The sequence below is a fragment of the Neopsephotus bourkii genome, unplaced genomic scaffold (assembly GCF_033783945.1).
Source record: "Neopsephotus bourkii isolate Nb327-2 ecotype Australia unplaced genomic scaffold, CSIRO-AGI_Nbou_v1 NB_133, whole genome shotgun sequence".
In the NCBI taxonomy this organism is placed as follows: domain Eukaryota; kingdom Metazoa; phylum Chordata; class Aves; order Psittaciformes; family Psittacidae; genus Neopsephotus; species Neopsephotus bourkii.
The window spans coordinates 88,558-115,130 of record NW_026900650.1 but is presented as its reverse complement, the minus strand read 5'-3'; the positions used below and the strand labels follow the sequence as shown (position 1 = coordinate 115,130).

The following is a 26,573-nucleotide window of genomic DNA, read 5'->3' as shown; positions in this document are numbered from 1 at the left end:
AGGTGGGATTTATGCCCTGGATATTGTCATTTCTGTGCTTTTTAGCCTCAATTGCAGCTCCCTTTTCACTACTCAGCCCCGGGAGACAACCTCTCAACCAGGTCTCAGCACAGGGAGGAGCATCCCTAAGGGCAGCACGTGAAAGCAGACGGGCACAATAACCTCATTTCTGCATAGGAATCGTCCCTTTCCCAATGGGAGGAGCTGGTTTGGAAGTGCTGGACAAGGGGATGGTGTTGGGATGGGTGCAGCACCCCCATGGGGCTCAAACCAGCTCAATCCCAAGCTGGATCCCGATGGGGAAAGGAGCTCCTTGCGTTCCCAGCTCCTTACAGCGACTCCTTGTGACCTCCTCCTCCTGGTGGTGGCTTTGGCTCCGGCTCCTTTAAACCAAGGAGAGGTTTTAAGGGCAGGAAAAGAGGAACTTGAGGCCCCGTGGTTAAAGTGATCCCATAGCTCCAAGGTTAAAGCGATTCCATAGCTCCAAAGCCTGACGGAGACCTGGCAACCCTGCCTCCGTTGGCAAGGAACTGGCCAGCAGGGATGGATGCTTCCACCCGCATCCCACATGGAGCCAGCAGGCAGCATTCCCACCTGGCCCAGCCTTCCCAGGGCCTGCTCTGTGGATCTTCCTCTGGAAGCTTTGGCTCCAGTTTAGGAATGAGCTGCTCCAGAGCCCTGGAATTCCAGGATAACGGAGCCTAAAGCTTTTCTCCCCCTCTTTTCTATGGAGAATGAGGGCTCCTGGATCTCTGTTACCCCACAAGGGTCACCTCAGCACCCAAAAGGATGGGACCCTCCGTGTTGTCACCGAACCCTTGGGTACCACTGCGGGCTTTGGAGCTCCCTAAAGAGGTCAGGATTCGGGCCAGTTGCGGGATCATGGAATGAAGGAGGTTGGGAAGGACCCTCAGCATCATCCACTCCAACTGGTCCCCAGTGCATTCCCTTCCTGGTGCTTCCCTTTTCCAACGGGACTCATCCTCGTTGCTCTTGGCCGTGGCTGCGTCTCCCTTCTGCATTTGGGAATACTGGGAATTCTGTAATTCCCATGTCTGTTCCCAAACCCCCTTAGTTCTCAGCTGGGTTCTATAGGGGTACATCGCTGCTGTTGTCTCTTTGGGGCTGGAGCCGTGTTGTCTACGAGGGGGGGGGCAGCTCCATAGGTGCCTGGTATCCCTCTGGGCAGAATTCCTTCTTTCTGGCATGCTTTGGATACAAACCCAGCGGCTGTGGCAGAGGTGGGAGCCTGGAAACGGCCTCAGGGGGGGCCTTTTCCTTCTCCCTCCGTATCCGGGTGCTGCTGGACGGGCTCATCCCATCCCTTGGGAACGGGAATGCGCCCCGTTGGATGAGGGGCAACCGTCACCCCCCCCCCGCGCTTCTCTCCGCCGCCTGCACTCGGCGCTCGCCCTCTCGCCCTGGCGCCCGCTCTGCTCGGCGCTCGGCCCTCCGCCCTGGCGGCCGCCCCGCATGTGCCGGAGCCAAGATGGCGGCCTCCACCTCCTCGCAGCCCAAAGTGACAAAAGCGGCGGCGCCGCCGCGACCCCGGGACCGGGACCGGGGCGGGGACGGCGAACCCGAGCCCGAGGCGGCGCCCGAGCCGGGTGAGGCCCCATCCCCCTGCGCCCGCCCCGCCCCGCACAGCCCCGGCCCACCCAAGGCCCCCCCCCCCCCGCCCGGCCCCCCCCCCCCCCGCCCCCGCCCCGCCGCCGCCGCTGCGGCCCCGCGGGCCGGGCCGAGCCCACGGCTCCTCGGAAGCAGGCGGAGGGCACCGGGGCAGGCCCCGCCGAGGCCGCTGTCCGCGGGCCGCCGCCCTCCTTTGTCCGTACCCCGGCCCTCGCTTTGTCCCATCCCCTCCGCGGGTGCTCGCAGAGGCCCGGCCCGGCCTGGCCTGGCCTGGCCGCTCGTTGTGGGGCCGCGCTTGGTTCTCGTTACCGCTGGGGGGGAACGGACACGATCGGGGTGGGGGGTGCAGAACCGGCACCGCCACCGGGGGGAACCGGGGTCTGGGATGGGGGGGGGCCGGGCTGCCCCCGGGCGCGGCGGGGCTGAGAGCGGCCTTAACCCACTGCCGCCATCGGTGTCCCCATGGGGGGCTGCCGGCGATGGTGGCCCTGTCCCATGGAGCTGCCACCATCCCTGTCCCTTTCCCATAGGGAGCTGTCACCATCCCTTTCCCATAGGGACCTGCCACCATCCCTGTCCCATTCCCATAGGGAGCTGCCACCATCCCTGTCCCATGGAGCTGCCACCATCCCTGTCCCATAGAGCTGCCACCATCCCTGTCCCTTTCCCATAGGGAGCTGTCACCATCCCTGTCCCTTTCCCATAGGGACCTGCCACCATCCCTGTCCCATTCCCATAGAGCTGTCACCATCCTGTCCCTGACTGCACCATCCCTGTCCCTTTCCCATAGGGAGCTGTCACCATCCCTGTCCCTTTCCCATAGGGAGCTGTCACCATCCCTGTCCCCTTCCCTAGAGAGCTGTCCCCCATCCCTGTCCCCTTCCCATAGGGAGCTGTCACCATCCCTGTCCCTTTCCCATAGGGAGCTGTCACCATCCCTGTCCCATTCCCATAGAGCTGTCACCATCTCTGTCTGTTTCCCTTCGGGACCTGCCACCATCCCTGTCCCTTTCCCATAGAGCTGCCACCATCCCTGTCCCTTTCCCACAGGGAGCTGCCACCATCCCTGTCCCTTTCCCATAGGGAGCTGCCACCATCCCTGTCCCTTTCCCATAGGGAGCTGTCACCATCCCTGTCCCATTCCCATAGAGCTGCCACCATCCCTGTCCCTTTCCCATAGAGCTGCCACCATCCCTGTCCCTTTCCCATAGGGAGCTGCCACCATCCCTGTCCCCTTCTCATAGAGCTGCCACCATCCCTGTCCCCTTCCCATAGGGAGCTGCCACCATCCCTGTCCCTTTCCCATAGGGACCTGCCACCATCCCTGTCCCTTTCCCATAGGGACCTGCCACCATCCCTGTCCCCTTCCCATAGGGACCTGCCACCATCCCTCTCCCTTTCCCATAGGGAGCTGCCACCATCCCTGTTCCATAGAGCTGCCATCATCCCTCTCCCTTTCCCATAGGGAGCTGCCACCATCCCTGTCCCTTTCCCATAGGGAGCTGTCACCATCCCTGTCCCTTTCCCAAGGAGTGCCACCATCCCTGTCCCTTCCCATAGGTGCCACCATCCCTGTCCCTTCCCATAGGGAGCTGACCATCCCTGTCCCTTTCCCATGGGAGCTGCACCATCCCTGTCCCTTTCCCATAGAGCTGCCACCATCCCTGTCCCTTTCCCATAGGGAGCTGCCACCATCCCTGTCCCTTTCCCATAGGGAGCTGCCACCATCCCTGTCCCTTTCCCATAGAGCTGCCACCATCCCTGTCCCTTTCCCATAGGGAGCTGCCACCATCCCTGTCCCTTTCCCATAAGCTGCCATCCCTGTCCCCTTCCCATAGAGCTGCCACCATCCCTGTCCCTTTCCCATAGAGCTGCCACCATCCCTGTCCCCTTCCCATAGAGCTGCCACCATCCCTGTCCCTTTCCCATAGAGCTGCCACCATCCCTGTCTCTTTCCCATAGAGCTGCCACCATCCCTGTCCCTTTCCCATAGAGCTGTCACCATCCCTGTCCCCTTCCCATAGAGCTGTCACCATCCCTGTCCCCTTCCCATAGAGCTGCCACCATCCCTGTCTCTTTCCCATAGAGCTGCCACCATCCCTGTCCCTTTCCCATAGAGCTGCCACCATCCCTGTCCCTTTCCCATAGAGCTGCCACCATCCCTGTCCCTTTCCCATAGAGCTGCCACCATCCCTCTCTCCCTCCCTTCCTCCCTCCCTTGACAGATTACTCTCTGTGTCCTTGTCCCCCCATGGCGATGCCACTTCCATGTGTCCCATGTCACCGTGTCCCCCCCTGCAGGGACATGGCCACCATTGTCCCCCCTTCTCACTGGCCCCAAGCACCCCAAACCTCTTAGGCAGGTCACTGCCACCCCAATGGTGTTATCTGCTACTCCCAGCCTCTGGGACAGCCAAAACCTTCATGTACCAAAGCCAGCTCCTCACTTCCATGTCCCTTGGGACCATTCCCACCCTTGGGATGTGACAGTGGCCTTCTCTCCACAGTTCTGGCTCCAGAAGAGGACGAACTGGTGCCCATGGAGGTGGCTTCCCCCCCCCTCCCAAAAAAACCCCTTCCCAGTGGGCAGCTGGATCCACCCCCGTCCAGGATAGGGACCAAAGTGTCTCCTGAGCCACCCGGGAGCAAAGCAGAGCCTCAGGACCCCAAAAGTGAGTACTTGGACCTGAAAAGTGAGTATTTTGCCCCAATTCCTTGTCCTCAATGTTTACCCCCAATTTCCCCCTTTCTCCTTCTTTTCCTTGCTCTTTCCATCTCAGAACCAGCTTCATGCCCAAAACCAGGCTTGGGGGGGGAAAACCCCCTTGAAGGGGGACAAACCAGCATGGCCAGATCCTGTTCCTTGTGCTTCCCTCCATGTTTTCCCCCCAGTTTCCTCCTTTCTCCCTCTTTTCCTTGCTCTTTCCATCTCAGAACCAACTTCATGCCCCAAACCAGGCTTGGGGTGGGAAAACCCCCTTGAAGGGGAATAAACCAGCATGGCCAGATCCTGTTTCTTCTGCTCCTCATCAGATTTATGCCCTGATTTCCTCCTTTCTCCCTCTTTTCCTTGCTCTTTCCATCTCAGAACCAACTTCCTGCCCAAAACCAGGCTTGGGGGGGGAAAACCCTCTTGAAATGGGATAAACCAGCATGGCCAGATCCTGTTCCTTGTGCTTCCCACCACATTTACCCCCCAATTTCCCCCTTTCTTTCTCTTTTCCTTGCTCTTTCCATCTCAGAACCAACTTCATGTCCAAAACCAGGCTTGGGGTGGGAAAACCCCCTTGAAGGGGGACAAACCAGCATGGCCAGATCCTGTTCCTTGTGCTTCCAACCACATTTACCCCTGATTTCCTCCTTTCTCCCTCTTCTCCCTCCTGTTTGCAGCCCAGAACCTCACCACGTGCGAGGTGTGCGGCGCCTGCTTCGAGACCCGCAAAGGCCTCTCCAGCCACGCTCGCTCCCACCTCCGGCAGCTCGGCGTGGCCGAGTCAGAGAGCAGCGGGGCTCCCATTGACCTGCTCTATGAACTGATGAAGCAGAAGAGCAAACCCGACGGCAGCCCCATCGCTCCCCCCCTGGGCAAGAAACCCCCCAAAGAGGCCAGCACCGCGTCCCCTCGCCCCACGCTCCTGGCGCTCGGCAAAGGCGGCGAGCGCCCCACGGATGGGCCCGTGAACAAAGCCATCAAATCCCCTCCTGGCTTCTCCAAAAGCCTTTCCCAACCGGGGTCGCCCATCCTTAAGAAGGTGCCTGCGGCTCTTTCGGGGTCCCCGTCCCCAAAGAACCCTGAGGAGAAGAGCTCCAAGCTGTCGCTGAGCCCTCTGCAGAGCTCCCCTAGTGCCCAGTGGCCGCAGGCGGATGAGGAAGGACCCTTGAATCTGAGTGAGTTTGGGTTTGCTTGCTCCCTGTTTCCTATGGGATGGGGATAGGGAAAAGCATGGCTTTTCCCATCCATGCTCCTGCCAAGCCAGGAGGAGCCAAAGGTTGGGAATACCCATGCCACTTGATGAGGGTGGCTTGGTTGTGACTCTCAGAGGGCACAGTTCCCATTGGGATTTCAGGAAAACCACTGGCTCTGCCCTGTGAGCTCCTCACATCACTCTCCTGCTCCTATTCCCTTGGCTTGTCCAGGCTGTGGTTTGGCTGGTGTGGAAAACCCTCTTTTCCATAGGTTCCTCCTCTTAACTGGTCCCTCCTCCCCATAGTTCCCTCATTTCCTGGGTCCCTTCCCAGCATCGCTTCAGCAGCTCCCAAAATCCCACCTCAGGTTAGGAATTACAGCCCCAAAGAGCTCTTCCCACCATAGGGAATGGATACAGAGCCTGGGAGAGGCTGGATAAGCCCTGCCTGTGCCCATGTCCCTCCACATGCAGTTTTCCTGCTGGAGCCTCCCTTTCCATGCAGATTGGAACTGCTGGTGTGGCTCTGCCCCACTTCCAGGCAGGAATCTGCCTTAACTCTGCATCCCAATACAGTGATGATGGTCATTGGTTATCCTCTGGGATGTGGTACTGGCATTGAGGGTCTCAGCTGCATGGGTTGGGAACACTTCCAGTCTGTTCCGGTGCTTGAGCACTGGTCTGGGGCAGGAATTGTTCCTCAGCTCCATCTAAACCTCCCCTGGAGCAGCTTGAGGCCGTTTCCTCTTGTCCCATCCCTTGGGAGCAGAGCCCAGGCCCATCCTGGCTCCATCCTCCTATAGGGAGCAATGATGTCTCCAATGCCCAGCACAGGGGGCCAATCCCTGCACTGGTGCTGCTCCAGACCAGGATGCTGCTGGAATTCTTGGCTCCAAGCTCAAGTTCAGCTCCATCAATCCACACCCCCAGTGCCTTTTCCAGGAGCAGTTTCCAGCTGCTCTTCCCCAAGCTTGGAGCCTTCCATGGGGTTGCTGTGGCCCAAGCGGCAGGCTTAGAGCTGAACCTCATCCCATGGACCCAGACCCCTCTGCAGCCCCTCCAGCAGCTCCAACCTGGTGTCAATGGGATGCCCTCCATCCCCTTAAAGACCTCATTGAGCCTCATCCCATTTGCTGGGATGTGTCCATCGGTCCCCTCACCCCTGTTGTTCCTTGCCCCCCATCTCCACAGCCTCGGGAGCGGAGCCGGTGCGGGATATCCGCTGCGAGTTCTGCGGGGAATACTTTGAGAACCGCAAGGGTTTATCCAGCCACGCGCGCTCCCACCTGCGGCAGATGGGGGTCACCGAGTGGTACGTCAACGGCTCCCCCATCGACACCCTACGGGAGATCCTCAAACGGAGGAGCCAACCCCGCAGCAGCGCTTCCAATCCCGGCGTTCCCGGCCAGAAAACCATGGCCAAGAGCCTCCTGAGCACCATAGGATCCTTGGAAGCGCGCGGGCCCGGAGAGCTTCACATCCCAACCCTCCCCAAGAAGGTCCAGCAAACCGGCAGCCCCATGGGGCAATCTCCTACCTCGTCCCCACCTCCCACCGCCCGGAAGATGTTTCCAGGCCTTTCTCCTCCCTCCTTGCAGAAGAAACTCAAACAAGATCACCTGAGGGTGGAGATCAAGCGGGAGATGATGTCGGGAGGACTCCATGGAGAGCCTCATCCCTCCGACCAAGCCTGGGCCCCGCGGGAGGACATGTCTCCTTTGAACCTCTGTAAGTCCATGGTTACCACCTGCCCTGTTCCATCCGTGGGGCCGAGTGGGGTCGAAGTCCATAGTTGTCCCCTTGTTCCGTCTGTGGGGCTGAGTGGGATCAAGGTCCATAGTTGTTCCCTTGTGCCATTTGTGGGGCTGAGTGGGATCAAGGTCCATAGTTGTCTCCTTGTTCCATCCTTGGGGCTGAGTGGGACCAAGATCCATAGTTGTCCCCATGTTCCATCCGTGGGGCTGAGTGGGATTAGAATCCATAGTTGTCCCCTTGTTCCATCTGTGGGGCTAAGTGGGATCAGAATCCATAGTTGTCCCCTTGTTCCATCCATGGGGCTGAGTGGGATTAGAATCCATAGTTGTCCCCTTGTCCCATCTGTGGGGCTGAGTGGGATCAGAATCCATAGTTGTCCCCTTGTTCCATCTGTGGGGCTAAGTGGGATCAGGGTCCATAGTTGTCCCCTTGTTCCATCTGTGGGGCTAAGTGGGACCAAGGTCCAGAGTTGTCCCCTTGTTCCACCTGTGGGGCTGAGTGGGATCAGAGTCCATAGTTGTCCCCTTGTTCCATCTGTGGGGCTGAGTGGGATCAAGATCCATAGTTGTCCCCTTGTTCCATCTGTGGGGCTGAGTGGGATCAAGGTCCATAGTTGTCCCCTTGTTCCATCTGTGGGGCTGAGTGGGATCAAGGTCCATAGTTGTCCCCTTGTTCCATCTGTGGGGCTGAGTGGGATCAAGGTCCATAGTTGTCCCCTTGTTCCATCTGTGGGGCTAAGTGGGATCAAGGTCCATAGTTGTCCCCATGTTCCATCTGTGGGGCCGAAGTCCATAGTTGTCCCCTTGTTCCATCCGTGGGGCTGAGTGGGATCAAGGTCCATAGTTGTCCCCTTGTTCTACCTGTTAGGCTGAGTGGGATCAAGGTCCATAGTTGTCCCCTTGTTCCATCTGTGGGGCTAAGTGGGATCAAGGTCCATAGTTGTCCCCATGTTCCATCTGTGGGGCTGAGTGGGATTAAGGTCCATAGTTGTCCCCTTGTTCCATCTGTGGGGCTGAGTGGGATCAAGGTCCATAGTTGTCCCCTTGTTCCATCTGTGGGGCTGAGTGGGATCAGAGTCCATAGTTGTCCCCTTGTTCCATCTGTGGGGCTGAGTGGGATCAAGGTCCATAGTTGTCCCCTTGTTCCATCTGTGGGGCTGAGTGGGATCAAGGTCCATAGTTGTCCCCTTGTTCCATCTGTGGGGCTGAGTGGGATCAAGGTCCATAGTTGTCCCCTTGTTCCATCTGTGGGGCTGAGTGGGATCAAGGTCCATAGTTGTCCCCTTGTTCCATCTGTGGGGCTGAGTGGGATCAGAATCCATAGTTGTCCCCTTGTCCCATCTGTGGGGCTGAGTGGGATCAAGGTCCATAGTTGTCCCCTTGTTCCATCTGTGGGGCTGAGTGGGATCAAGGTCCATAGTTGTCCCCTTGTGCCATCTGTGGAGTTGAGTGGGATTAGAATCCATAGTTGTCCCCTTGTCCCATCTGTGGGGCTGAGTGGGATCAGAGCCCATAGTTGTCCCCTTGTTCCGTCTGTGGGGCTGAGTGTGATCAAGGTGCATAGTTGTCCCCTTGTTCCATTTGTGGGGCTGAGTGGGATCAAGGTCCATAGTTGTCCCCTTGTTCCATCTGTGGGGCTGAGTGGGATCAAGGTCCATAGTTGTCCCCTTGTTCCATCTGTGGGGCTGAGTGGGATCAAGGTCCATAGTTGTCCCCTTGTTCCATCTGTGGGGCTGAGTGGGATCAGAATCCATAGTTGTCCCCTTGTTCCATCTGTAGGGGTACGTGGGATCAAGGTCCATAGTTGTCCCCATGTTCCATCCATGGGGCTGAGTGCGATCATGCTCCCTCATGGAACCCCATGTTCTGCCTTACTCTGGGAGTCCTGATGCCTCCCTATGTTGCTCTGGTGCACCCCACAGCATCTCCCATGGGTTGAGGTGTTGAGGAACCACCACTGGGGCTGGGAAGGAGCAGAAGGAGAATGGGGGGTGTTCCACATTGTTCTTCTCCCATTGGATCCCATGCGTTTCCCGCAGCATCCCGAGCGGAGCCGGTGCGGGATATCCGCTGCGAGTTCTGCGGGGAATACTTTGAGAACCGCAAGGGTTTATCCAGCCACGCGCGCTCCCACCTGCGCCAGATGGGGGTCACCGAGTGGTCGGTCAACGGCTCCCCCATCGACACCCTACGGGAGATCCTCAAGAAGAAGACCAAGCCGTGTGTCATCAAGAAGGAACCTCACCCTTCCTCCATCGAACCCCCCAAAGGCATCGGGGAGGAAGGGCTGGAGCCGAAACCCACCGGGAAGATCCTACAGGGAATGACCCTGACTCCCTTAGGTGGGAGGCCGGGGAAGCCGGGCCCCGGGAGCTCCAGTCTGAACCGGGAGCTCTCGCTCTCACCTCTCAACAGCAAAGCCCAAGGTGGGTTCCTGACGCCGCTGGCGGCCAAGCGGCCGCTGCAGGATGAGCGCTTGGGTCCTCACGGTGACATCAAACACAAGAGCTTCATCCAGACCGAGCTGCCCTTCAAGGCCAAGGCCGTGCACGACAAACCTGCGCACACGTGTGAGTGTGGGGAGGAGCAGTGGGGATGCCCCCTTGGGATGTAGGGAATAAGGGGGGGCAGAGCGGGTTGGTTTGGGGTGGCTGCTTCCCCTGTCTACATTTCCCTCCTTCATAGGGGCACCAGGCCCATAGGAAAGGGTGGAAAAGGGGAATTTCAGACCCACAGGGGGGAACAGGTCGCGTGCTGCATCCCAGCTGTGTCCCATTCAACCCTGGGCTGCATCCCCACAGCGTGAGCAGCAGGTCCAAGGGTGGGATCCTGCTCCTGTGCTCTGGTGGGACCACACTGGGATGCTGCATCCAGCTCCATGTCCTCAATATGAGGCCATGGAGCTGCTGGAGCAGGGCCAGAGGACAATGAGCAGGAGATGGAGCAGCTCCCATATGGAAGAACATTGAGGGATGGAGAAGCTGCGTGGAAACCTCAGAGCAGCTCCTAGTGACCAAGGGGGCCTCCAAGGCTGTGGAGAGGGATCTTCATCAGGGATAGAACAAGGGGTGATGGGTTCAGAACGCAACAGGGGAAGCTCAGCTTGGGAGAGCAGGAAGTGAGGGTGATGGGATGGAGAAGGTTGGGATGCTCTAGAGGATGGCAGCGTATTGGAGCTGCCTGCTGCCCCCCATTCCCATCCCATCCCATCCCATTCCATCCCATCCCATCCCATTCCATGCCTCCCTGTTTCCCTGCCCGCAGCCGGCGAAGCCTGTTGTGAGCTCTGCGGCCTCTACTTCGAGAACCGCAAGGCGCTGGCGAGCCACGCGCGGGCCCACCTGCGGCAGTTCGGCGTCACCGAATGGTGCGTGAACGGCTCCCCCATCGAGACCCTCAGCGAGTGGATCCGGCACCGGCCCCAGAAAGCCGGCGCCTACCGGAGCTACATCCAAGGGGGACGCCCCTTCACCAAGAAGTTCCGGAACTCCTCGCATTCCCGGGATCACCACCACCATCACCACCACCACGACGGCGGCGCGCGGCGGGTGCCGCTCAGCCTGCAGGCCGGTGGCATGGCGTTCCTGAGCAAGGGATTGACGGGAGAGCTGGCTCCCGGTGAGGCCGGCAAGATCCTGGATGGGGGAAGCGGTGCCGAGCGGCCCATGATCACGTCCCCGCTCTCCTTGGTGAAGCTGGAGGAGCATCAGCGCTCCAACATCAACAGTGAGTGGGGAGGAGATGGGAATAGCCCAGCCTGGTCCCTCTGCCCATTGCCAGCAGTGCCAGGGGGGTCTTTATCCTCCTCCTCCTCTTCCTCCTCTTTTTTGTGCTCCTCCTCCTTTTCTTGCTCTTCCTCGTCCTCCTCCTCTTCCTCCTTTCTATTCCTCCTCCTCCTTTCTCTTCCTATTCCTCCTCCTCTTCTTCATCTTCTTCTTCACCTTCCCTTTCCTTCTCTTCCTTCTGTTCCTCCTCTTCCTTCTCCTCTTTTCCTCTTCCTCCTCTTTCTATTCCTTCTCCTCCTTTTCCTCCTCTTCTTCTTCATCTTTTTCTTCCCCTTGCTCTTCACCTTCCCTTTCCTTCTCTTCCTTCTGTTCCCCTCCTCTTCCTTTCCTCCTCCTTTTCCTCTTCCTCCTCTTTTTCTGCTCCTCCTCCTTTTCTTCCTCTTCTCCTTGTCCTCCTTTTCCTCCTCCTCTTCCTCTTTCTATTCCTTCTCTTCCTTTTCTTTTCCTCCTCCTCCTTTCTCTTCCGATTCCTCCTCTTCTTCCTCTTCTCCTTCCCCTTGCTCTTCCCCTTCCCTTTCCTTCTCTTTCTTCTCTTCCTCTTCCTTTTTCTCTTTTCCTCTTCCTCCTCCTCTTTTCCTCTTCCTCCTCTTTCTATTCCTTTTCTTTTCCTCCTCCTCCTCCTTTCTCTTCCTGTTCCTCCTCCTCTTCCTCTTCTCCTTCCCTTTCCTTCTCTTCCTTCTCTTCCTCCTCCTCTTCCTTTCCTCCTCCTGCTTCTCTTCCTCCTCCTCTTGTTCCTGTTCCTCCTCCTTTTCCTTTTCCTCTCTTCCTCCTTCTCCTCCTCCTCTTTTCCTACTCCTCCTCTTTCTCTTCCCATTCCTCCTCCTCTTCTTCCTCTTCCCCTTCCTCCTCTTCCTTCTGTTCCTCCTTTTCCTCCTCCTCTTGCTCCCATTCCTCCTCTTCCTCTTCCCAGTTCCCTGTGACGCGCAGGGCCTTCTCCCCACATCCAGAACTGAACTGAGTGCCCGTACCACCGGTGCCGTCCCCATCCCGCTCTAACCCCCCTCATTCCCACCTCTTCCCCCTTGGCAGAGTTCGAGCGGAGGCAGGCGCGGCCCCTGGATGCTCCAATCCACCGGGAAGAGGAAGGAGCAGAATTCCAGCAGAAGATGGAGGAGACGCGGCAGCCGCCGCCGCGGGTGAGGCCGGTCCCATCCCTGGTCCCTCGCCCGCCCCAGACCTCCCTGGTCAAGTTCGTGGGGAACATCTACACCCTCAAATGCCGGTAGGTGCATCCCACATCCGTATCCATAGGGATAACCTGTCCCAGCCTTTCCCTGCTCCGGGCAGCGTGGATCTCCCTTTGTTAGGGATCCACCTCATGCCACCCGGAACCATTCAAAGCTGACACCGTGTTTCCATAGGTTCTGCGAGGTGGAATTCCAAGGGCCCCTCTCCATCCAGGAGGAATGGGTCCGGCATCTCCAGCGGCACATCCTGGAAATGAATTTCTCCAAAGTGGATCCTTTACGGGGAGAAGCCCCCCCCCAGCCCGAGCCTCCCGCTATGGCTGAGGCTCAGTAACCGCAGCCCGAATCCCGGCTCCCACCGGGAAGCGACCGCGGATGCGGCTGGAGCATCCTCACCCCTCTTCCCGCATCCACAATTCCCTGTTCTGTCAAATGGTTGGGAAAAGGCAGGGGAGGGGGCGAGCGCTGCCTTTGCCCCCCTCCTGAGCTCCCCCATATCCAAGGGGATGAGCTGGCGGGGGGGGGACACACACAATCCCAACCACAAGCACTACATGGATCCAGACAACCCTCAGTGATCCCATGGGAGACAACCGGGATCCGGATCGGGAGCGACTCAGTATGGGGAGGGGATGGGGGGGGGGCTTTTCCCCCTTCTTCATTCCCAAAATCCATTGGTTTGGTTGTTTTTAACCCAAAGAACAAACGGTGTCGCCTCCAGCGGGATGGAGCTGGAGCGGGGCCCCCCCCAATGTCGGGAGCAGCCACGTTCCCGGAAAACGCTGTGGATTTTGTATATGACCCTTTAGAGTTAATGTATATTCGATTATTTTTGGGATTCCTGGTTTTTTCCATAGGCAAAAAGAGGAGTTTTAGTCTCGCGTAGATGTCGGAATCCCGCCATTCCGGGGTTGCATGTTCCCAAAAATCCCCTTTTCCCACCCCAAACGCCGCCGCTTCCCTCCGGCTTCATTCCACCGCAGTCACGGATCCCGAGGGATTCACCCTGCACCCCCCCCATCCACCAAGGGTGACATTCCCAGTGTTCCCATTGGGAATGGGCTGCGGCGGCACTGGGAGGAGTCAGCTCAGCCCCACTTTCACTGTTGCTTTCTTATTCCTTTGGTTTTCCCTTGTCTAGCTCCATAGACTTTCTGACTTTTTTAAGCTCTAGATTTGTGTAGGACTAAGGAATCTTCATTTTTATTTGGAATTCCCAAAAACTTCCGAATTTCAGGAGGAATTTTAACGGATAAATATTTTTTCTCTCTTTTTTTTTTTTTTTTTTTTTTTATTTCATTTCCAAGGTGTTTTTTTGGGACATTTTCTGATGATTCCTGTACCCGGGAATGTGGGACGATGGATTAAATTCTTCTGGAAATGAAGCCGGGAGAAGAGCCCAGTCTCTGGATGCCTGGAATGCTGTGATGGGGGCTGGGATTCGGCAGGGTTTGGGGTGGTTTAATGGGGGAAAAGGGTCAGGATGTGGACTTAATCCCTGGGAATGGGGACACGGGGTCAGGATGTGGCTGTGACCCCTGGGAATGGGGTCATAGGGTGAGGATGTGGCTGTGACCCTGGGAATGGGGTCATAGGATCAGGATGTGGCTGTGACCCTGGGAATGGGGTCATAGGATCAGGATGTGGCTGTGAACCTGGGAATGGGGACACGGGGTCGGGATGGGGCTGTGACCCTGGGAATGGGGTCATAGGGTCAGGATGTGGCTGTGACCCCTGGGAATGGGGTCATAGGGTCAGGATGTGGCTGTGACCCTGGGAATGGGGTCATAGGGTCGGGATGGGAACTTGACCTCAGGAATTGGGGTCACGAATGGGTCAGAATGGGAACTTGACCCCTGGGAATGGGGTCACGGGGTCAAGCTGAGGTCACGCTGAGGCCACGCCGTCGGGCAGCCGCGGGGGGGCGCCAACGCGCCCGCTGCCAGCACGCGGCCCTCACGTGGGTGGGGCGGAGCCTCCGCGGAGGGGGCCAATAGGAGCAGGCGCTGGGACCGGGAGGGGCGGGGCTAACGATCTGCTGCGCGATTGGCTCAAGTGGGGATGGGGGTGTAGCCCGCTTCATAGCTGACCAATGAGAGAGGCAGAACTGCTTCGGCCACGCCTCCTCGCCGCGCCGACCAGTCAGCTCTGGGCTTCGCGGGTCCCATTGCGAGCAGAGCAACCAACCAACGGGATGGGAGGCCGGGAGCTCCACCCCCTTTCTCCGGGACCAATAGCGGCGGGGCAAGGCGGGGCCGCCGACCAATGAGAGCGGGGTGGGCGGGGCCGGCGGGGGACTGTTAAAGCCGGTCGCAGGAGGAGGCGGCGCCGCCATCATGAGCTACTCGGGTGAGCGGCGGCGCAAGATGGCGGCGGGGCTGGGTCCGGGTCCGTTGTGAAGGGGGGGGGGAGGCTCCGGTCCGGTCCCGTCCGGTCCGGTCCCGTCGGGGCTTGGACCCGGTTCCCGTCGGGACGGGGTCGTTCCCGTTTGCGCGTCCGGTTGGAGCGGGGACAAGGCGGGGAATGAATGGATCAGCCCCGGTTCGTGAGGGAGCATCCCCATGGATAAGGCTGGAAGTCGCCCTTTCCCCTTGGCTATCGCATTCCCGGCTCATCCCATCCCTGTGTCCACCTTCCCTGTGGAGGGATCCATGTCGGTGTGGGGGGGAATGGGATAACCCCCCCCCCCCCCCCCTTGTGTCCCTGTCTCTTGGATCAGAGCAGGCGTTATTCCCGCTTTCCCAAAGGATTCCCTTATGGAATCATCCCCCCGGAGCCCGGTTTGGGATTCATGTCGTTATGGGGACATGGCGTGGCTGGGCTGAGGCTGGGGCAGGATCCATGGATTATTGGGAACGTTGTTCCGTTTCCATGCTGGGAAACGGGAATCTCCTGATCCATGGCAATGTCACACTCATTGAATGGCTTTTCCATTCTATTCCAGGTTATGGAGACTGGAATTCCGGGACAAACAGAGGCAAGTAATGATAGTGGAATAGAAAAGCTGTTTTAAGCAGAGAATTGGAGATTTTGGGGTCGTTTCGTCACAAAACTCATCTTTTTTAGCAAGCTTTTCCATCCCTTTCTGCTCTAAAATGCATGGAAAACGCGCTCCGGAGCCTCATCCCATTGGATGCGGAAGTGGCTCTTGGTCACCCCTGTGTTAACCCAGAATGGGGTTTATGGATGCCCTGCTGTGGGCAATGGGGTTGATTCCCATGCGGAGCAGAGGGAAGTGTGGAATGGGGCTCCATGAGGGAATCGATCCCTTCAACGGGATCAAGTTCCCAGTTGGAATAAGGAGGAATTGGAGCTGGGTTCAATGATGTGACCTCGGGATCCAAAGGGGAGCTGGGAGTGAAGCCGTGATCCCTGTTTTCCCCCCAGGTTATGAGGGGTACGGTTACAGCTATGGCTACAGCCAGGAGAACTCCGGGAATTACGGCTATGGAATGGCCACTTCGACCTCCTGGGAAGTGGCCAACTCGGACATGGACGTGAATCCGGACGGCTCCGGCGCTGCCGAGGGCGCCCTGGGGAAGATGAACCTGGAGACGGATGCGATGCAGGGAGCGCACTATGGATCCGGGGACAGGTGAGTGCTGCTCCCATTGATCCTTATGGAGAAGTAGGGATGGGGGCACCAATGGTGGCCTCGTTGATGAGGGGATGGGGAGCATCCCAATGGCACCAGGTTGGGGGGGGAATGGGGATGGGCTCCATAAGGATCTGGATCCATGGCCTAAACCTGCCCCATTCAACACTGGTTTTCCTCATGGAAAAGGAGGTGTGGGTGCGGATTGATGGAGCTGGAGGCAAGAATTCCAGCAGCACCAATGCAGGGGTTGTCCCATTGTGTTGAGCACTTGGGGAGCTCATTGCTCCCTACAGGAGGATGGAGCCAGGATGGGGTTGGGATATTCCTAAGGGATTGGATACGAGCAAACGGCCTCGTGGGGGGGGTTTAGATGGAGATTGGGAACAATTCCCAAAGGATGCTCAGGCATTGGAATGGGTTGGAAGTGTTCCCAACCCATGGAGCTCTGAATGCCATGGGTTAGGGGTGGCCTTGATAGTGCTGGGGTAAGGTTGGACTGGATGAGCTTGAAGGGCATTCCCAATGTGAATGATCCCATGATCCCGTGATCCCGTGATCCCATGGTCCTACCTTTTCCAAGGCCAGAAGGACCCAATTGCTCTGAAGGGGTAAAACCCCCCCCATGGAGCAAAGGTTCCTCCACCAGTGGAGCCTCTGGGTGCTCCATGGCAAGTGGCATCCCTTGGGTGAAGAAGACACCTAAAAACCTGGGCTTTGGGGGCTTTTGGTGAATTTGGTTGGGTTTTGATGGGGTTTAGGGGATTTTGGTGAGTTCTGCGGGGTTTTCTTGGGTTTTGGTAGGTTTTGGTGAGGTTTTGATGGATTTTGGTGAAATTTGGTGGGTTTTCTTGGGTTTTGATGGATTTTGGTGAGTTTTCTTGGGGTTTGATGGATTTTGGTGGGTTTTCTTGGGTTTTTGATAGATTTTGGTGAGGTTTGGTGGGTTTCCTTGAGTTTAGATAGATTTTGGTGAGGTTTTGAGGGATTTTGGTGAGTTGACGGGTTTTCGTGAATTTTGATGGATTGTGGTGAGGTTTTGATGGATTTTGGTGAGTTTTGGTGGGTTTTGATGGGTTTTGGTGGGTTTTCTTGGGTTTTTGACGGATTTTGGTGAGTCTTGGTGTTGTGTTTTTTTTGATGGATTTTGGTGAGTTTTGGTGGGTTTTCTTGGGTTTTGATGGATTTTGGTGAGATTTTGATGGATTTTGGTGGGTTTTCTTGGGTTTTGATGGATTTGGTCAATTTTGGTAGGTTTTCTTGGGTTTTGATGGATTCTGGTGAGGTTTCGATGGGTTTTGGTGGGTTTTATTGGGTTTTGATAAATTTGGGTGACTTTTGCTGGATTTGCTTGGATTTTGGTGAATTTTGGTGTGTTTTCTTGGGTTTTGATGGAGTTTGGTGGATTCTGCTGAGTTTTGGTGGCTTTCGATGGGTTTTTGCTGACGTTTTGATGGTTTTGTTGCATTTTTATGACTTTTTGGTGGGGTTTGATGGGTTTTGATGGATTTCGATGACTTTGGTGGGCAGTGATGACTTTTTGGTGGGGTTTGTTGGTTTTTTATGACTTTGGTGAGTTTTGTTGGATTTGTGATGACTTTTTGGTGGGTTTTCTTGGGTTTTGATGGCTTTTGTTGAATTGTAATGATGTTTTGGTGGCTTTTGTTGTTTTTTTTGATGGGTTTTGTTGGCTTTTTATGACTTTTTGAAGGGTTTTCTTGAATTTTGATGACTTTTGGTGGGTTTTGATGACTTTTTGGTAGGTTTTCTTGGGTTTTGTTTGATTTTGATGACTTTTTGGTGGGTTTTTGATGGGTTTTCTTGGTTTTTGATGGATTTTGTTGGCTTTTGATGACTTTTTGGTGGATTTTGTTGGCTTTTTGGTGGGTTTTGGTGGTTTTTGATGACTTTTGTTGGGTTTTGTTGGATTTTGACGACTTTTTGATGACTTTTTGGCTTTGTTGGATTTTGTTGTTTTTTTGTGGGTTTTGTTGGATGGGGATGACTTTTTGCAGGGTTTTGTTGTGTTTTAATGGGCTTTCTTGGCTTTTGATGGGTTTTGTTGAATTTTATTCGCTTTTTGGTGGGTTTTAGTGAGTTTTGATGACTTTTTGGTGGGGATTGTTGGGTTTTGATGATTTTTTTGTGGGTTTTGTTGCATTTTGATGACTTTTTGCTGGATTTTTTGGCTTTTTGTTGGGTTTTGTTGGATTTGGATGACTTTTTGGTGGGTTTTGATGATTTTTGGTGGGGATTGTTGGATTTTAATGATTTTTGATGATTTTTTTGTGAGTTTTGTTGGATTTTGATGACTTGTTGGGTTTTATTGTGTTTTAATGGGTTTTCTTGGCTTTTGATGGGTTTTCTTGGCTTTTGATGACTTTTTGTTGGCTGTTGTTGGATTTTGTTGGCTTTTTGGTGGGTTTTGATGACTTTTTGGTGGGGATTGTTGGATTTTGATGACTTTTTGGTGGGCTTTATTGTGTTTTAATGGGTTTTCTTGGCTTTTGATGGGTTTTGGTGGCTTTTGGTGGCTTTTTGGTGGGGTTTGATGACTTTGTTGGCTTTTGTTGACTTTTTGGTGGGTTTTGATGACTTTTTAGTCGGGATCGTTGGATTTTGATGACTTTTTGGTGGGGATCGTTGGATTTTGATGATTTTTGGTGGGTTTTGTTGGATTTTGATGACTTTTTGGTGCCTTTTGTTGTGTTTTAATGGGTTTTCCTGGCTTTTGATGGGTTTTGTTGGCTTTTGTTGGCTTTTTGGTGGGTTTTGATGACTTTTTGGTGGGGATCGTTAGATTTTGATGATTTTTGGTGGGTTTTGTTAGATTTGGATGACTTTTTGGTGCGTTTTGTTGTGTTTTAATGGGTTTTCCTGGCTTTTGATGGGTTTTGTTGGCTTTTGTTGGCTTTTTGGTGGGTTTTGATGACTTTTTGTTGGCTTTTGTTGGCTTTTTGGTGGGTTTTGATGACTTTTTGGTGGGGATCGTTGGATTTTGATGATTTTTGGTGGGTTTTGTTGGATTTGGATGACTTTTTGGTGCGTTTCGTTGTGTTTTAATGGGTTTTCCTGGCTTTTGATGGGTTTTGTTGGCTTTTGTTGGCTTTTTGGTGGGTTTTGATGACTTTTTGTTGGCTTTTGTTGACTTTTTGGTGGGTTTTGATGACTTTTTGGTGGGGATTGTTGGCTTTTGATGACTTTTTGGTGGGTTTTGTTGGATTTGGATGACTTTTTGGTGCGTTTTGTTGTGTTTTAATGGGTTTTGTTGGCTTTTGATGGGTTTTGTTGGCTTTTGATGACTTTTTGGTGGGTTTTGTTGGATTTGGATGACTTTTTGGTGCGTTTTGTTGTGTTTTAATGGCTTTTGATGGCTTTTGTTGGCTTTTTGGTGGGGATTGTTGGATTTTGATGAATTTTTGGTGCATTTTCTTGGATTTTGATGACTTTTTGGTGCATTTTGTTGTGTTTTAATGGGTTTTCCTGGCTTTTGATGGGTTCCTGCTGCACCCCAGCCCCATCCCTCCCTGCTGCCTCTCGCAGGTACGACTCCTACGACTCCTACGACTCGAGGCCCTCCACGGCCGAGCGCGACGCCTATCGGCCCGGCTACGACTACGGCGAGGCCGAGCGCGACAACGACGGCTCCTACGAGGGGCCCTACGACGGCTTCTATGGGAATCGCCGGGATCAATTCCAGGCCAGAGCTCGGGAGAACGTTGGGCAACGGGGCCAGAACTGGGGGAGGGAAAACCGCAGCAACAGGCCCTTGGCGTCGGCGTATCCCGGGCGGATGAGCGGACAATGGACCGAGGCTCCGCAGGCCATGGGGTCCCGCGGTCCCTATGGCTCCTCCAGGCTCCCTTCCCTCTTCTCCCATAACATCATCCCAGAACTCAGCATGTTCCAAGGGATGCGAGGCTTCCAAGGGGGCATGCGCTATGGAGGAGGGATGATGAAGCAGCGCATGAGGAGGAGCTGGAGAATGTGGGATTCGGATTATAAAGTAAGTGTTTAGTGTCATCTCCTCCTGGATGTCATTCCCAACAGCTCCATGCGCCCCCCAACACACTGGGAAGTGCTGGTTCCATGTGGTTTGGCATCTCCTAACTGGAACAAGGAGGTTGTGCTCCATTGACTCAATGTGGGGTGTTTGAATCCCCAGATCTTGGTTTCCTTTGGCTCCTGCATTATGGGATGGTGGCGGGGTGAGAACATCGGGGTTAGAGGAGCTGCATGGAGACCTCAGAGCAGCTTCCAGGGGCTGAATGGGGCTCCAAGGATGTGCATAGGGAACTTCATCAGGGATAGGACAAGGGGTGATGGGTTCAAACTGGAACAGGGGAGTTCAGATTGGAGATAAGGAAGTTCTTCCCTGGGAGGTGGTGGGACACTGGGATGGGTTGGATGGAGAAGGTTTGGATGCCCCATCCCTGTTCAAGTCCAGGTTGGACACAGGGCTTGGAGCAAGCTGCTCTATGGAAGGGATCCCTCTTCTCCTTCCTCTTTCCCAGCCCCAGAAGAAGAAGCTCAGGAAGGAGCCCAGCACAAAGAAGAGGAAGCTCCCGAACAGCTCCGATGATGGCGAGAGCAGAGCAGCCAGGACGGACGGCTCCGAGAACTCCGACTCCGGCAACGGTAGGAGCCCAGCGGCTTCCTGGCACTGGGATTCGCCCCTTTGGGAGCTGCCATGGGGTTCATGTGCTGCCAAAGCTGTTGGGTCCATCTGGAGAAGAGAAGGCTTGGGGGGGGGTGGACCCTATTGCTCCCTACAGGAGGATGGAGCCAGGATGGGGTTGGGGTATTCCCAAGGGATGGGATACAACCAAACGCCCTCGGGGGGGGGGTTAGATGGAGATTGGGAGCAATTCCTTCCCCAAAGGATGCTCAGGCATTGGAACGGGTTGGAAGTGTTCCCAATGCATGGAGCTGACGCCTTCAGTGCCTTGGGGTAGGGGTTGGGCTGGGTAAGGGCTTTCCCAACGTGGTTGATCCCATGATTCCTGCTCTTTGTGTTGTTCCTTCCAGAGGAGGGAACAGAAGGAGAATCAGGAGAGAAAGAGGAGAAGGAAGGCTCCAGAGGGGTGAGTACCTCCTGCAGGCTGCTTGGGCATCACTGAAAGCTGGAGTTCCGGTGAGGGCAGATCCCTGCAATCCCACATTATTCCCAAAGCAGGTGGGGAGCAGAACCCCTGGATCCAGTGGTGAATGCCAGAGGGTGGGATTAGCCTGTGTCACTGCATGGGGGTGAAGTAACCCCCTCATCCAGCCCCTTTGGTGTGATGGGGTGAGATATCCCTGCAGGAAGAGGCTATGGGGCAGGCAGATCCAATGGAGATGCTGCTCCTCCAATGCCAGGAGGAGTCAAAGCAGCTTCCAGGCATCCCCTTCTCTGGGTTGTAACTTCCCAACGTTGCCTTTCCAGGAAGGGGAAGAGGAAGAAGGAAAAGATACGGAGAAAGGTGAGGTGGTGCCTGTGCCCCCTTCCCATAGAGGGCAATCCCATGGGAGGAAACAGGGACATGGAACACATTCGGCTGCATTCAGTCAGATCCCATCCTTTGTTCAGGGATAAGGAATCCCTGGGGAGGAGCTGGAGCCCTTGCTCCGGGTGGGTTGGGTTTCCCATGTGCCATTGACTTGACTTGGGGTGAGGAGTTTGGGATGGAGCTTCCTGGTTTGGAGCAATGGGATCGGTTGGAGAAGCATTGGGGTATCTGAAGGGAGCTTAGGGAAGCAGGAGGGCTGGGGGGAAGCCTCCTGGTGGGATGCATCAGGGCTCTTGCTTGCCCATCCCATCCATGGGCAGCACAAACGTGGTCCTGGGATGCTCCAGGGAAACCACATTGGAGTCTTTCCATGGGGTTCTTCCCTCTGCTCCCACCCTCCAGACTCATCCATGGGGAGCTGATTACAGGATCATGGGATGGGTTGGGTGGAAGGGACCTTAAAGCTCATCCAGTTCCATGGGCAGGGACCCCTTCCATAGAGCAGCTTGCTCCAAGCCCTGTGTCCAACCTGCCTTGAAAAGGGATGGGGCATCCAAACCTTCTCCATCCAACCCATCCCAGTGTCCCAGCACCCTCCCAGGGAAGAGCTTCCTTATCTCCCAGCTGAGCTTCCCTGTTCCAGTTTGAACCCATCACCCCTTGTCCTATCTCATTTGGGATGCTCTATCTCTCATTTGGGATGCTCTATCATTTGGGATGCTCTATCTCTAATTAGGGATGCCCTATCTCTCATTAGGGATGCCTTATCTCTCATTAGGGATACTCTCTCGTTTGGGATGCTCTATGTTTCATTAGGGATGCTCTCTCGTTTGGGATGCTCTATGTCTCATTAGGGATACTCTATTTCTCATTAGGGATGCTCTGTGTTTCATTAGGGATGCTCATTTGGGATGCTCTATGTCTCATTAGGGATGCCCTATCTCTTATTAGGGATGCTCTCATTAGGGATGCTCTGTTTCATTAGGGATGCTCTCATTAGGGATGCTCTCTCTCTCATTTGGGATGCTCTATGTCTCATTAGGGATGCCCTATGTTTCATTAGAGATGCTCTCTCATTTGGGATGCTCTATGTCTCATTAGGGATGCCCTATCTCTTATTAGGGATGCTCTCATTAGGGATGCTCTGTTTCATTAGGGATGCTCTCATTAGGGATGCTCTCTCTCTCATTTGGGATGCTCTATGTCTCATTAGGGATGCCCTATCTCTCATTAGGGATGCTCTCTCATTTGGGATGCTCTATGTCTCATTAGGGATGCTCTATGTTTCATTAGGGATGCTCTCATTAGGGATGCTCTATGTCACATTAGGGATGCCCTATCTGTCATTAGGGATGCTCTATATCTCATTAGGGATGCCCTATCTGTCATTAGGGATGCTCTATGTCACATTAGGGATGCCCTATCTCTGATGTGGGTCTCTTTGCCTGTGTGGGTTGTCCCTGACCCTTTGGTGCTGTGGGGCCCTGAGCTCCGCTCCTGCTCTCACCGCTCAGGTGCTCTCACCATCCAGGAGGAGATCAGCCGCATGAAGAGGAGAACCCCGGAGAGGCAGAAGAAGAGGCACCGGGACCGCATGGTGGAAAGGTACCGGTCCCCCTGCATCACACTGGGGTTGGGGTGCCCGTGGTACTGGAGGCAACCGGGCTCCATCCCCTTGTGCCCCGGGGGGCTCATCCAGTCCCAAGGCATGGGCAGGGACCCCTTCCATAGGGCAGCTTGCTCCGAGCTGGCCTTGAGCACTGCCAGGGATGGAGCATCCCAACCTTCTCCATCCAACCCATCCCAGTGTCCCATCACCCTCACAGCTTCATCCCAGTATCCCATCCAACTCTTCCCATTTCCAGTTGGAAGCTGCTCCTCTCATCCCATGGCCCAAGCCCCTCTCCATGTTTCTTGCAGCCTCCTCCATCACTGGAAGCTGCTCTGAGCTCTCCACGCAGCTTCTCATCTCCAGCCCCAGTGTTCTCCATATGGGAGCTGCCCCAGCCCCTGCTCATCCCTGTGGCCCTGCTCCTCCTATTGAGGACACCAGAGCTGGATGCAGCATCCCAGTGGGGTCCCACCAGAGCACAGGGGCAGGATCCCCTCCTTGGACCTGCTGCTCACACTATGGGGATGCAGCCCAGGACATGCAAAGGCTTGGAGACTTCCATGAGTTCATCTGCTCCTCTTTAAGTAGAGGGAAGGAGTGGATCCAGTGGGAATGCGGTGCCATAGAGGGGGAATGATGGATTTGGGGCTCTTTTCCCTCCCAACAGGATCCAGTTTGTGTGTTCGCTGTGCAAATACCGCACCTTCTACGACGACGAGATGAGCGGTCACCTGGAGAGCCAATTCCATAAGGAACACTTCAAGTTTGTTGGAACCAAGCTCCCTCAGCAAACAGCAGATTTCCTCCAGGTGAGCTCTGGATCCATGGACAGGCTCCTTTGGGAATTGAGCCTTAATAGTGGGAATATCAGCTATGAGCTTGGGGGTGCTGTAAAGCTCCTGAGCTGCTCCCCTAAGTAACCATGGTGGGAACTGGTGGACAAGGTGAAGAGGGAGGTGGGAGGAAAGCTCCAAGGGTTAAAGTGAACCATTCCCTGCAGGAATACGTTGCCAATAAAACAAGGAAAACCGAGGAGCGCCGTAAAGGGATCGAGGACATCAACGCCGTCATTCAGCAGATATACAGGGACCAGGACCTTACACAAGGTGAGGTCCTGCTCCTATGGGTAAGAGTGGCTTGGTTGGGGTTGGATTGAGGAGGTTGGAGGGGTAGGGAGGGTTTGGGACTGGAAGGGAGGAGGTCATTGGGATTGGAAGAGGGGAGATGTTGTAAAACCTGGAACAGGGCCCAAATCCCGGGATTCTTTCCCAGTGAAATCCCTTCATTTGCAGACGTTGGCATGGAGCATTTCATCAAGAAGGTGGAGGCCGCTCATTGTGCTGCCTGCGACCTCTTCATCCCCATGCAGTACGGCATCATCCAGAAACACTTGAAGTCACTGGACCACAACCACAACCGCAGGGTGAGCTGGGGCTCCCAGGCTTCCAGGAGCATGGATTCGGGTGGGATTGGTTCCAGTCGTTCCTAAATCCACGTGGATCCTCCTGTTTGCAGAGGGTGGTGTTAATCCTCATGTCCTTGTGGTGCCAGCACCCTCCTAAGTTCAAGGCTTGGAGTGGAAGAGCTTTAAGGTCCCTTCCCACCCAAACCATTCCATGATCCTATGATTTATAGGATGTTTCCCATAGGTTTTCCCTGTTTCTCTTTGCTGCTGACCTGTGCCTAATTCCTGCCTTCAGGAGCAAAACTGAGTGGGTTTTATTCCCCTCCCATCCAGGCCATGATGGAGCAATCCAAGAAATCCTCGCTCGTGGTTGCAAGGAGCATTCTCAACAACAAGCTCATCAGTAAGAAGCTGGAGCGGTACCTTAAGGTAGGGGTTGGGGTCAGGCTGGAAGCAGCACTTCCATGATGCTGGAATTCTCCCTTGGGAGCTGCTCTTGGAGGGGGGTTTGGAGATGAGGATTTCCCTTCTCTTTCCAGGGAGAGAATCCGTTCACGGATGACCCAGAGGAGAAAGAGGAGCAGGAGGATGGAGAAGGAGCCAGTGGGAATGTGGAGGAAGGAGGAGATGAAAACAAGGACGAGGAGGAAAACCTGGAAGAGGAGAATCCAGAGGAGGAAAACAAGGATGCCAAAGGGGATCTGGAAGCAGAACGTGCTGGGAATGGGGGGGAGCAAGAAGAAAGAGGGACAGAGACAGCACAAGCACAAGCACAAGCAGAGATGGAATGGGATGCAGGGAATGTGGAGGAGCAGAATTCCCTGCTTCCAGAGGAGGGAGAGCACCAGAGAGCAGAAGATGAGGAGGGGAGCGAGGAAGCTGCTGCAGCACAAGAGGAGGAAGATGGGGATTAAACTATGGAGGGGGGGAATGATGTGGGAAAGAGCTGGTGTTTTAGGGGGGGTTTAAACCATACCTGTACCTGTGAATTCCATAGCACATATTCCAAGCTCTCATCCCACTCCACTCCCGCAGGCAGTGGAAGCCTTTCCCTTTAAAGTGATTTTGGGGGGAATTGAGGGGTTTTTAAGCAAACCTTTGGGGTTTAGGCGCTAAGGGGTTGTAGCTGAGAGCACTTCCTTGCTGCGACCTCATCCCATTGGATTGAACAGCGATGGGGTTGGGCCCTTTGGAAGCATCAGGAATTCTGCCCTGGGTTTCCAATCTCTGCCTCTGACTCCCACCTGGCTGTGCTATCCCCCCCCCCCACTGTTTTATTGTGCCGAGGAAACTGTGGTGTCAGCGTTGTGTTGTTCATAAACCACTTGGATTTTCCAGGTATTCCAAGTATTATGGAGATAAAAGGGACTGTCCCGACATTCCCTGCGGCTCTGCCTTCGTTTCTGATGCCCTGCAGCAGCTTGGGAGATGCTGGAAGCTTTTAGGAATGGGTTGGGAATGCTGTGGCCTGGTTCCCTGTGTTCCTGTCTCCGTCACAGTCGTTCATCATTCCCAGGAGCAGGGATCCTCTTTCCTGGAATGAGGACATTCGTTTCCATGCCATTCCTGCTTCCATTGCAGGAGCTTCCCTGCAGGATGGGCTGAGGGATAAGGATGTGCTCACCCCATGTCCTGCCTCACAGACTCTTTGGACAGGAGATGTTTTCCCTTGGGAAAGGGTTCAGCACCAATGTGAAGACTGCTCCTAGCTTCAAACCTTGGGAATACCGAGGTGGGATCAAGACAGGGATCATTCCATCCCCTCTGCACCACGGTGATCCATAGAGCCCTGCCCATTGGCCTTTCCCAAGCAGCCACCCCTTCCCCTCCAGGTGGGCATCTCAGGTTAATCCCAGCAGCTTCTCTTTATCGGGATAATGAAGATCCCAGGATCCTGCTTGATTCACATCAGAGCAGTGCAATTCCCACTTGGATGGCTGGAAAAGGCACGAGGAGGATCCAGGGCTCCGAGGGATGCCTCGGAGGCGGTCGTGTTCGCGCCTTGTGCTTCGGAGGCGGGTGAGGATGCGGCTCCTGCCAAGGGGAATCTCGCTTCCTCCTTCCCCAACTGCTGCTTCCTCCTCCTCCTGGATTCCAGCTTTTCCTGCTGCTTTTCCCCATAGGAAGCCTCTGATCTCCATTGGAATGTGCTGGTGCCATCCTGGAAGCAACGGGGCTGGGTTTTGCTGTGCTTGAGGATGGGTGTGGGGGT

At 55.1% G+C, this 26,573-nt stretch overlaps 2 protein-coding genes across 2 annotated transcripts in view; both read left to right on the top strand.

The window, feature by feature from the left end:
* The window catches only part of LOC133220190 (protein Wiz-like), a 41,509-nt gene extending 27,864 nt beyond the window's left edge, over positions 1 to 13,645 (top strand). The window contains 7 exon segments of the mRNA XM_061368106.1: positions 4,137 to 4,301; positions 5,020 to 5,517; positions 6,726 to 7,262; positions 9,328 to 9,858; positions 10,553 to 11,014; positions 12,103 to 12,295; positions 12,435 to 13,645. Of these exon segments, the coding sequence (XP_061224090.1) occupies positions 4,137 to 4,301; positions 5,020 to 5,517; positions 6,726 to 7,262; positions 9,328 to 9,858; positions 10,553 to 11,014; positions 12,103 to 12,295; positions 12,435 to 12,594 (2,546 nt within the window). The 3' untranslated portion in view covers positions 12,595 to 13,645.
* A 1,714-nt stretch (positions 13,646 to 15,359) lies between these two features.
* Positions 15,360 to 25,461, top strand: AKAP8L (A-kinase anchoring protein 8 like). Its single transcript, XM_061368018.1, has 12 exons — positions 15,360 to 15,411; positions 15,648 to 15,855; positions 19,399 to 19,861; positions 20,370 to 20,493; positions 20,884 to 20,939; positions 21,281 to 21,317; positions 22,859 to 22,949; positions 23,624 to 23,765; positions 23,957 to 24,062; positions 24,249 to 24,379; positions 24,695 to 24,790; positions 24,901 to 25,461. Exons 1-12 carry the CDS (start codon positions 15,360 to 15,362, stop codon positions 25,273 to 25,275), a joined length of 1,881 nt encoding a protein of 626 aa, XP_061224002.1. The 3' UTR covers positions 25,276 to 25,461.
* Positions 25,462 to 26,573: the final 1,112 nt, after the last annotated feature.

Excerpts from the sequence above, each read along its gene's own strand:
- AKAP8L (XM_061368018.1), top strand. The coding sequence starts at position 15,360 with ATGGAAAACGCGCTCCGGAGCCTCATCCCATTGGATGCGGAAGTGGCT. Across the intron at positions 23,766-23,956 it reads AAACAGCAGATTTCCTCCAG|GAATACGTTGCCAATAAAAC; the intron begins GTGAGCTCTGGA and ends CATTCCCTGCAG. Across the intron at positions 24,791-24,900 it reads AGCTGGAGCGGTACCTTAAG|GGAGAGAATCCGTTCACGGA; the intron begins GTAGGGGTTGGG and ends TTCTCTTTCCAG.